The 11,182-nt window shown below is 47.1% G+C and overlaps 2 protein-coding genes across 10 annotated transcripts in view; both read right to left on the reverse strand.

The window, feature by feature from the left end:
• PPFIBP2 (PPFIA binding protein 2) overlaps nucleotides 1-4,066 on the reverse strand; it is a 143,899-nt gene extending 139,833 nt beyond the window's left edge. For 5 of the 9 annotated variants that reach the window (XM_063641101.1, XM_063641100.1, XM_063641098.1 and 2 more), the window contains exon 1: nucleotides 3,367-3,750. The gene's annotated coding sequence lies outside the window, so the exon portion shown is untranslated. Of the gene's footprint in view, nucleotides 1-3,366; nucleotides 3,781-3,992 lie in introns of those variants that run through there. The other 4 variants (XM_063641102.1, XM_055282549.2, XM_063641103.1 and 1 more) reach the window with 3 other exon arrangements.
• Nucleotides 4,067-6,141: 2,075 nt separating this feature from the next.
• On the reverse strand, nucleotides 6,142-8,366 carry OLFML1 (olfactomedin like 1). Its single transcript, XM_055284652.2, has one exon. The coding sequence runs from the start codon at nucleotides 8,067-8,069 to the stop codon at nucleotides 7,290-7,292; it is 780 nt and encodes a 259-aa protein (XP_055140627.2). The 5' UTR covers nucleotides 8,070-8,366; the 3' UTR covers nucleotides 6,142-7,289.
• Between the last annotated feature and the right edge of the window lie 2,816 nt (nucleotides 8,367-11,182).

Below are 11,182 nucleotides of genomic sequence, written 5' to 3' on the forward strand. Positions count from 1 at the left end.
TTAGGAGGATTTAAAACCCTGGTAGGGACAGTAATCTTCATCACTGGGTTCCTCCTTTTTCTCCCCTGTGTTATCCCACTAATAATAAAAGCCACGAAAACTCTTGTTGAAACTACAGTTAGCCACCAGACAATTCAGATTATGCTCCTGCTACGACACGATGGATACCAACACGTCTCTCAAGAATACCCTAAAAATTAAGTTTTTCTTTTTCCAAGGAGCCCAGGCCACCCCTATGTCATGCCTGAAGTAGTTATTGAGAAAGTCACCCCTTTTCCCTTTTTACTATAACCAAATAGGAATGAAAGATTCTCCCCTGGGTCTGAAAGCTTGAAGAGATGAGTAACTCCTCCCTTCTCAGGACCAGTCCCAAGGTGCAAGGCCACTTGCGCCAGCAGTGTGCGTCAGCAAGATAGCAGAAGCAGGAAGACAGCTGGCCAGAAGATACCTACCCTGGCTGGAAGACACGTACCCCCTGAAGATAGAGAGAGGGGCCGTCTGGGTACTGTGTAGCAGTTACATCAGACTGAGACACTTCTTGTTTACAGGAGACTATAAAAACCCTGCCTTGTCCTCATTTGGTGCTGACGCCATTTTAGGCCTCAGCCCACCTGCACCCAGGCACTCATTAAAACAGCATGTTGCACCACACCGCCTCATGTTGTCTGTTGGCATGCTCTCGGGGTTCGAACCAATACAAGAACCTTTCATAAACTTTACCTTACACATTACAGTCTAAAGGCCATACCGTTCCTCAGGCCCAAAGCTGAATCTTCCCAGCATTGTTTGTCCCTCCTCACTTCTCGTTCCATCTAATCAGTCTAGAGACTGTCCCATTCCCTAGTCCTCTGTCCTACAGATCCTATCTCTCCGAAGTCTCCCTACCTGTCCCCTCCTCATCACTCTCTCAGGCCCAAAATAAGGCCTCATCCCTTTGACCCTGAATCAGCCTCCCAGTTTCCTATCCAGCCTCGCTGCCCCCACTGTCTTTTTCCCTTGGACTTTGCTTCCCACCACACTCCCAGAACTTTGCCATTACAGCAATTGCCTTCAGGTTTGTCAACAGAATCACCTGGGGGAACTTGGTAAAAACATCCCAGACTACTTAATCTGAATGTTTTACAAAACTCCCCAGGCGATTATAAGGCATAGTCAGGTTTGCAAACTGCTACTCTAAATCCTTGCTATACATAGGGAAATGATCAGCAAGCTCCTGGGAATCTGTTAGAAACACAGAATGTCAAGTCCCACCCCTGACCTATGGAATCATAATTTGCATTTGAACGAGATCACCGCATGATTCTCAACTTTGAGAAGCTCTGCTCTACAGTGTTGTCAGACCATGCACTCCACAAATATTTACTGGATTTTCTCTATCAGGCTAGGAATTGGGAGGGTCAAGGACCAAGGTCTTTGACTTTGAGAAGTTCACAGAACCATCAGTCAGTCCCCTGCTGTGCCTTCAGACCAAGTCCAGACTTCTGCACTGGACAGCTGGGACGATTTTCTAGCCTTGTCACCAGCTTTACTGTCTAGCACTTGACATAAGAGCCAAGCTGAACCACTGGCCACTTCTCATGGTGAGTCCATGCCTGCCTGCCCACACAGTTGTCACAACCCAGGCCACACTCTACCCTTCTCTGCCTCAAAAAACCCAGGAGGGATCCTTTGAGGTCCATCACATCACCCTTTCTTTTTTTTTTTGAGACGGAGTCTCGCTCTGTCACCCAGGCTGGAGTGCAGTGGCGCAGTCTCGGCTCACTGCAAGCTCCGCCTCCCGGGTTCACGCCATTCTCCTGCCTCAGCCTCTCCGAGTAGCTGGGACTACAGGCGCCCGCCACCACGCCCGGCTAATTTTTTGTATTTTTTAGTAGAGACGGGGTTTCACTGTGTTAGCCAGGATGGCCTCGATCTCCTGACCTCGTGATCCGCCCGCCTCGGCCTCCCAAAGTGCTGGGATTACAAGCGTGAGCCACCGCGCCCGGCCACCCTTTCTTAAAATTATCCCAGATTTCCCTGCTCAGATGAAAGACAGGAATTCCCATAACTTTGTTCCTACCGCTTTCATGTCATTGATCTCATTCCACTTACTCTTAAAGTCAAAGCGCATCTCCCTTAGCTACCCAGTAAAGAAGGCATCATGGTAAGCAGCTTATCTCTCCAGTAGCAATAAGCTAACAACTGTCACATCACCAAACCTTAAAATAGTATTACTAATAATTGAAATATGTTAAACAAAACATGGATAAATGCAATCAGTGAAAACCTCATCAATCATTCCCATCTCCCACTTCAAAGTTATTTAGATATGAATTTAAGCAAGTGCAAATGGGTTGCCTCTCTTAAGCCAAAGAGAGAAATAATTTCTAAATTAGATAACACTTAGAGTTTTCCATACACCTATAATAATGAAAGACTGAATATGCTGAAGATGAATTATGTCTAAAACCAACTACTTTTCTGTAGTTGACCATTTAGCTTCACATAATACACTATAAAAATTGAAAACACTTCAGATTTGTATTATAGTCAATTAAGGAGGGGTTGAGAAAGGAGAGAGATGAAGAGAAAGACAGGAAGTAGACCAAAATATAGAAAAGGGAGACGGATCTATACCAAATATCCGGCTGCTCTAAAAGTAAAAATATAATTAGATTCGTTTTTTAAGAAGATTAAATACTGGCAAGAATGCCTGTCTTAATCCTATCCAAACGCTGGAAGTTCTGTTTTCTTGTTATATAATCTTATTTTCATCCGAGGAAAAACTGCGGGTCTGGAATCTGATGGGATGAGGTGAAGAGCAGCCCACTTTTAAATAGGACCGTCCCCATCCTGCAGTCTACTGGGACGCAGTGGCTTTAGATTTTGAAAACCGTGCTGTATTTTTGCACTTACACTACAGAACTGTCTTTAGCCGAGGCGCTGCATCTAGACACACGCTGTGTCCACCAGAGAATTGCCTGGGCTGACAGACCTAAAGCTTCCGCAACCTCCTTAGGCTCCCTAGTCCACGCCGCTGCTTCCCGGGCTGGGCAGGGCTGGGACGCGTCGCACAAAACTCAGGGACCCCACCTCCCCGCGCATCTCCAGGGCCACGCTGGCACCTGTAGGAGTGCGGACTGTCCGCGGATCCCAGGCAGGATTGGGTGGAGATTCGCAGCCAACCCACAGGGCTTCTGGCCAGTGGAGTTGGAGAAGGGTCCCCGTCCTCGAGCCTGGGACACGCTCCGGGGCTCAGGAGACACTGACCCACACGCCCCCGTGGTTCGTAGCTCTGGGGGCGCTCCACTCCCTAGGCAATGCTTCCGACGGGGATCCCAACCCCGACCGCGCGGCGAGCCCGGGGTGTGGGGAGAGCCTACTGACCTGGGTGCGGGGCCGCGGCTCCTCTCCGGGCGGCTCAGGTGTGCGGGCCGCTCCCGTGTCCCTCCCACCTTCAAACATGAGAGCCCAGAAGCGAGCGACGGGCCACTGGCCCACCGACCAACTGCCTGACCAAGCGCCCGACCAACCAGCGGACCGACCGCAGCGGCCGGGGCCGGCGCCCACGTGACGGGGCGGGGACCTGCGGGAGGCTCTTCCCGGAGCGCCGCGCCCCCACCCCGGGACCTGCCACAGGGAACACCCTCTCGGGCACCGAAGAAGCCTGCTGGGACCCGTCCACCAGGGTTCCTGTTCCCGGGGGACCGGCCTGGTCAGCCTCGCCCCTTCGAACCTGCCGCGTCCCCACCCCCTGGGCCGCGCGTCCCGGCCCCAGCCCCGCCTCTCTCGGCGGACCGCGCCCCCTTCCGGGAGTCCCGCCCCGTTCGCCGCGCCTCCTCCTCCGCACAGCTCCGGTTGCGGGGAGGCCCGGGTGGGTACACAGCGCTCCGGCTCCCAGTCTCCTGGGCTTCTCCAGCCCTTCAGCGCCGTTCTCCGGTCACAGGGAATGAAAGCGAGGAAGAAGGAAACTGTGTCAAGAATTGCGAAGAGAGAAAGCATAGAAAACCCACATTAGAGGCACACCCAGAGCAGCAACCCTTCGGAGCATCCCGACTTCCTCGGCCCGCGTGCAATCCAGGCAAAATTGAGGTTGTCTCTGAGCCGCCCTCCCTAAGCAGGTCGGAAAGCCCCGAATCACCCCAGGTCCCGCCGCGCTCCACTCGCGACCTGGGGTGGAGATCCCTCTAGTGGTTGGCACCAAAGTTCTGTCTTGTGAAGAGCCGAGGTCAGAAAGCATTTCCCTGTGCCCAGCACCAAGGTCTGGGACCTTAGGTCCAAGAAAAGCGTTGGCAATGTCTGACCACAGACAATGGTCTCGAACATGGGTTCTCGAACTGGGGAGGACTGAAGCTGGAGATCTGGTCCAACCCCTACCTCCAGTGTGTGGCCTGAACCCGTTTTGGTTGTACTGCTATGTTGTGGCCCTGGCCCAGGCCTCCAAGGACTGGCTGCTGTTAAGCTGTTTAAAATCCCTGTAGGCCTCAGATGGCAGCGACACCAGGGACTCGGCATAGTTCCCAGCTCTGGCAGGAGTCACCACAGCCCTGGCCTTTAGTTCTCTACAGGCTGGAGTGTCGACAAACTCCACAGGGCACAACTTTTTCAAACCAAATTTACCCTCGCGGTCTGAAATGACCAGTAGGCCCAGGAGACTTTTACATGTGAACAGAACCTAAGCCACCCTGGCAAATATGAGACGTGTGGTCACTGCGGGATCCTGGCCAGCAGCAGACCAAAGAAGAGCCAGCAGGGGAAGGCTGGGGCCCGCAAGAGTTGTGTTACAACAGGACACCCTTCAGTTCTCTTTCACTTCCTTAAAATAGCAGCAGAGAGGCTTTTGTAGACCCAAGCTGCCACAGTTCACACAAGTTCATGGCTACTTCCAAATCCCACACTTTATTGCCCTAGTGGACCCACTCCCCTTACCTCAGCCCCCAGAAACTGCTAGCCTCTTCTTAAAATGATACAATTACCTTTTTAAATGTTCTAAGCCACCGGCTCTGGAGCTTCTTTGCACTTTGGAACCACCTTGCGGGAAGGGACTTTAAAAATACTGATGTCTCCATCCATCCCCAGAGGTTCTGATTTAATGGTCTTGGGGTATGGCCATGGCATGAGGACTCTTAAAACTCCGCAGGTGATTCTTATGTGCAACAAAGTTTAAGAACCACTGATGTAGGTCATGTCGATGTCAGTCTTCACTTAAATCCAACAAGACCCCAGAGCTGAAACGTTCACCTGAAAGAAACCCCATTCCCAGGCCTGCATACTCACCTGCCCTGGCTCACAAGAAGCAAAGTGGTCCCTTAATAGGGGCTCCCTGGAGAAAATGTCTTGACCTAAAAGAGTGATTCGAGCTGCAGGGATTTAACGTAGGTACCAAGGTGAGTTGTTAGGGGCAGATGTGCCCCGCAGAGCTGTCAATCAAATCATATCCCAGATGGAATCTAGACAGCACATTTCAGGCAACCTCCCCTCTGTGCCTCCAAAGGAACTATAGTTGCAGGACTCACTCCTATTGATAAATCTACCCCACTATCCTCTGTGAGGCAGCCCACATTCCTTCTGTCTGTGAAATAGGTAGGTAATAGGGCAGGTAATATCACATTTATTTATTCATACCTGTCTCATTCCACAAAGGATTTGGCCTCTCTGTACCATTCTGTTAGAACTGTGGGTAATTACACTGTATCCATGGGTTGAGTAATTCCCTTCTGCCAAAGATCTACTCAAATGCTATGGAAAAAAACATTTTCTCTTCACTGCCTATGGTCCCAGCCTGGGCTTGGCAAAGACAGGAAAACAGCTGCAAGCACACAAAGCAGACTTTCTCATGTGACCAACCTGGAAAGACAGAGGCTTCAGCACGTGACACAGACTGGCACCACAGCCTGCACTTGTGACTGGAACTTAGCTGAATTGGACAAACACGTGGGAAACACTGAGGAAGCCCCTGTCAAGAGGCATGCTGCCCTCGGTGCCACAGGGCATGTCTGCTGTGGCAGAGTGGCTTGCCTGCTGTGTGGCTTCTGTCCAGATTCCAGAATATTTACCAAGGGCCTCAGTGTGTTGGGAATCATTCACAGTAAACCTAACACAAGCAGCACTCCCAGAAAGCTTTTATGCTTAGGGTATGTGGGCAAATATAACCTGATGAGGTTATTTGCTCAGTGTCACTTTTATTGAATTTAAAGCAAAAAGAGAGAAACAGAGGACAGCAAGACAAGAGGAGGCTAGAGTTGGGGTCCTCACCCTTGGACTGGTTTTCTGGAGGAATTATCATTTGAAAGGCCTATTGAAAGGTCTTGCACAGACATGAAAACTGGCTAAAGGGGCAGACTATTATTTTTAGGCTGAAATGATGAACACATTGACTATAAGAGTACGTGAACAAACGTACATACTTGATGCTTCCTTGGGCAATGGAAAAACTATGGGATTTGTAGTATTTTCTAGCTGTATCTTTCACTTTGTAGTTGTGTTACTCACCTAAACTCTAGAATGACAGCTGTAAAGACTTGTGCATGTTTCACAAAGGTGAAATGAGAATTAAATGATGTGCAAACACTCCACACCTGGAAAGCGATATGCAAATGTTAGTATTTTTACTTTATTATTACACCTACCAAGCTTAGTGGAAGGACAGGGCTAGGGGAAATAGAGGTTAAACCTCAATAAGAAATAGTATTTTAAGCCAGGTGTGGTGGCACATGCCTGTAATCCCAGGTACTTAGGAGGCTGAGGCAGGAGGATCTCTTGAGCTCTGGAGTTTGAGACCAGCCTGGGCAACATAGTGAGACCTTGTCTCAAAAAAAAAAAAAAAAAAGAAAAGAAAGAAATATTAATAGTACTTCAGTTGGGCAGTGAAAATGGGAGAATATCAATAGACATTTGAAAAAGAGGGAAGAGCTTCAGCAAAGGCCAGGGGAGAGGAAAGCCAGTGGTGAATATTAGGGGCTGGCATACAACTCTAATTGTGGGAGGGAAGATGGCAGAGTTACAGTAAATGCTGGGGAGCAGTAAAAGAAAAGGCTTGAAGTAAGCTGTATCAGAATGTGGTCAGCCTTGAGAGCCAGGAGGTGTGGGGGAGTAATGGACATTGTTGAAACTTTCCTGATGATATGCTCTCATCTAAGCTCTTGGAAGATACCTAAGGCAGTGACATCTGGGAAAGGAGGCATACGTATTTCCACTTCTACACACTCTTCCTGTTTGTGATTAGAGGGGTAGTATATTGTGAAGGGGCTATAGCCTCACTGTAGAACAGCTGCCAAAGCCACAGTGCTGTTTCTCCCAGCTGTAACGCATTACTTCAGAGGCAGCTTTCTCTTTGTCTGGAGTTTGTAAATGATCTGGTTTCCTTCATTCCAGGCATACAGCTGCTTATCTCTGGGGTTGTAATGGATCATGGAGTGACTTCTTGGTCTCTTGGGGAAGAACAAGTTGGGCAAGTCCTCCTCACTGATAGTGCCCAGTGGATCATAGATGCAGGTGATGCGATGAGGGCCCTGGCCCCCAGTACTGTAGACCACATAGAGAACCCCACACAAGAGGAATGAGGCTTCAGCATCCTGGCTTCTGCATGGGGTATCCCATGAATGTTCCACTCCCAGTGTGCCCGGCTCAATCTTTGTGAGAACCAAATGGCTATGAGTGCCTGGCCCAGAGTGGATGGCCCAGAGCCCATGCTCATCCACAGCCAGGTCAATGTAAGTTGAGGGGGAGTGCTGGTAAACCAATGCTCGGCCTACCCCTCCTGGGAGCAGCATTCGATCTTCCACAGTCCTCTTCTGCAGGTTATATTTGATTATCTCATTAGAAGTCGCTTGGTTGTGAAAAAATAGAAAACCTTTGTAGATCACTTGGCCTGTTCCCTGCCAGGAAAGTGTTAGGATTTGCTTCCGGGGAGCTGGCTTGGTGTTATCCTCCATGAATGCCCGTATGTTTGCAAATTCCCAAACAGTGTTGTTTCTGGATCCAATTAATAAGTACACCTTTGGAGAGTTATAGACAGCATCTTTCATCCAAGAGCCATGTGTGTCCATCATCTTCTTCACTATTTTCAGAGACTTTATGCCCATCAGCATGTTGTCACAGCCTGGCCAAACAGGAGAAAAAGGAGAGATTACTTTATAAACATGAGCTGTCTGCTTTCTGGAAGGCTCACCATGCTTGGTAAATCTTGTTTCCTTTCAGGTCTAATACTGGTAGGGAATATTTTCAGTTCTACTGTGACATGACCATCCTTAGAAGAAGGGTTTCCCTTGGAAAATCCTGGAGCGAAAATGCAACATAGGCATGCATTTTGTTTCTTTAAGAAAAAGGGCATTTAAATCCCAGCAAGAAGCCAAGCCCATTCTTTCACCTCCTTATTTTCACAGATTGTTTTTTCCTTAGTGTCTATAATAGTTATTGGATATAGATCAATCACAATTCATGGTATGACTCAACGAATGAAAGAATAAATAAATGGTCTCTGTTAAGAGACTTGCTATCCAGTTCTAAGAGTCAGCATTTTATTCACTTCAGGATATTAACAGCTATTTGCCGTTTCACAGACCGTGTTCACTCTCTAGAGCACTTGTGATTGACACAGTGAGAATGACTTAGGTGTGAAGACACTAATTCAATTCCATTTACCAAGATTTTATTGTACTATGTACTTAGGTTACAATGTTTCCAGAATGGTGCTAAGTATTGAGGATAAAAAACATAATATCAACCCTAAACCTCAAGGTGATTATCTTCTAGTGAAGGATTCTGACCCTTAACATGACTGCAATGTTATAAGAGCTCTATTTATTTATTCATGAATGTATGAATGCATTTAGTTAGCAGACACTGGATACCTAAAAGGAGCAAGATAATGAGCAAGGTATTATGAGCTGGGGTTATGAGCATAAATTTGGCATGGTTCTTTCTTATTAGGTACAGGACTAACCAGAATATAGGGAGTAAAGTGGAATTTTAGGAAGAATAGAGAAAGGAAATGTCATTTGATGCAGGGAAGAATCTGTATTTGATTTAGGATAAATGGAGTTGAATATTCAGAGAGGAGTAGAGAAGCATTCCAGACAGCAAACAAAACCACTTTCAGGAAAGTACTCTAAGATTAGGTAAAGAAGTGTAGAGTTTAGACCAATACAAGCTAATGTTTGATATTGCTTCAAACTAGATAGATAAAGCAAAGTACAGTAGACCCTTGAACATCAGCTTTAACTGTGCCAGTCTTGTTAAAATGTGGATTCTCTTCTGCCTCTGCCACCCCTGAGATAGCAAGGCCAACCCCTTCTTTTCTTCCTTCTCCTCAGTCTACTCAGTGTGAAGAGGATGATGAGGATGAAGACCTTTATGATGATCCACTTCCGCTTAATGAACAGTAAATCTATTTTCCTTATGATTTTCTTAATGACATTTTCTTTTCTCTAGCTTACTTTAAGAATAAAGCCACAGTGCTCTTTCTCCCAGCTGTAATGCATTACTTCAGAGGCAGCTTTCTCTTTGTCTGGATTTGTAAATAAGAAAGGACCAGATAACATTCACAATATGTGTTAATCGATGTTTAAGTTATCAATCAGTCTTCTGGTCAACAGCAGACTGTCAGTAATTAAGTTTTGGAGGAGTTAAAAGTTACACATAGGCTGGGCATGGTGGCTCACACCTGTAATCCCAGCACTTTGGGAGGCTGAAGTGGGTGGATCACAAGGTCAGGAGATAGAGACCATCCTGGCCAACATGGTGAAACCCTGTCTCTACTAAAAATACAAAAATTAGCTGGGTGTGGTAGCACACGCCGGTAGTCCCAGCTACTCGGGAGGCTGAGGCAGGAGAATCGCTTGAACCCAGGAGGCGGGCATTGCAGTGAGCCAAGATCATGCCACTGCACTCCAGCCTGGCAACAGAGCGAGACTCCATCTCAAAAAAAAAAAAAAAAAAAAAAAGTTACACATAAATTTTCAACGCATAAGGGTCAGCAACCCTAGCAACCGTATTATCCAAGGGTCAATTGTAGTAGATTGAAGCCATCTCTATGCCTGGAACCTTAAGGGCCAGGCTAAGAAATTTGGATTTTATTCCATAGATAGAGAGATACTGAAGTTTGCGAGCAGGAGTGAAGTAAAGGCTGTCAAGACTGTTCTACAAGGTTAAGCTAGGAGTCCTGTGTATGATGGACACTTAGCGTGAGACCAAAATCAGGGAAATCAATTTGTAGAATATTTCTTTAATCCAAATGGGGTGATAAAAGATCTAAACTGGAAGAAAGGAGAAAAATGAAGTAAAACGAAGGAGTTACAGTTTTCTAGCTCCTTAGTGCCACTTCAGGCTACTGTTCTTCCCACCTACAGCGAAAACTCTTCCTTTTTAGTATTCATGCTTTGTGTCTCATGCTGTCAACTCCTCCCAGTCTAAATCATTGGCAATTCTCCAGGATACTACCCTATATGCATGGAGCATGTCCACCTCTTCAATTCCATAGAAACTTACTTTTAAACCACATTAGCATCCTCCTCCAGGGGTTATACTCTGAATCTCCCATTCCCCACAACTATTCCGTATCTGAAATCGAAAACTCCAATATCCCACTCACTGCAGTTATTCTTCCATTCCTCACTCCTTTGCTCATGCCTTCCAGTCCCTTGGCCTCTACTTTCTCCCAGGTCATCAGCCCTCTCTTGATCTTGCTTTCTTTCCTATGCAGCCTAAACCACTGTAATAGCTCTCTCACCAGCATTCTCACCCATCAACCCCTAGTTATGCCACAATATCCAACCAACAAAAGTCCCTGGCCTAAGATGAGTTCAAACATCTGCCTTGTCCTGGAGTTGAGTGTTGATGGAGGAGAAAATCTCACAGTGGTGTATGTTGGTGCCACTACACATAAGGGGTCTCTGATGTCAGCTGAGCCCCAAATACCATACTGGTCTCTGTGGTTAGCCCACCATCTTCACATAATAGCTATCTTATATCTTCCCCACCCCGCCCCACACACCCCACCCTGGCCAGTCCCTTCACCAACAGCAAATTAACTCCTTTGAAAAAACAAATACCATTAGACATGAACTCTTTTCACTTCCTGTCTCCTCACTTATAAACTTTTCTTTAGTTGTTACCCTGTTGCTACCCTCACACACATCTTAGAAGATACTGTGTCATTTCTCCTGTCCAAGACTAATATATTCACTTGTACTGTGATCTCATC

This window comes from Symphalangus syndactylus, chromosome 6 (assembly GCF_028878055.3).
Source record: "Symphalangus syndactylus isolate Jambi chromosome 6, NHGRI_mSymSyn1-v2.1_pri, whole genome shotgun sequence".
In the NCBI taxonomy this organism is placed as follows: domain Eukaryota; kingdom Metazoa; phylum Chordata; class Mammalia; order Primates; family Hylobatidae; genus Symphalangus; species Symphalangus syndactylus.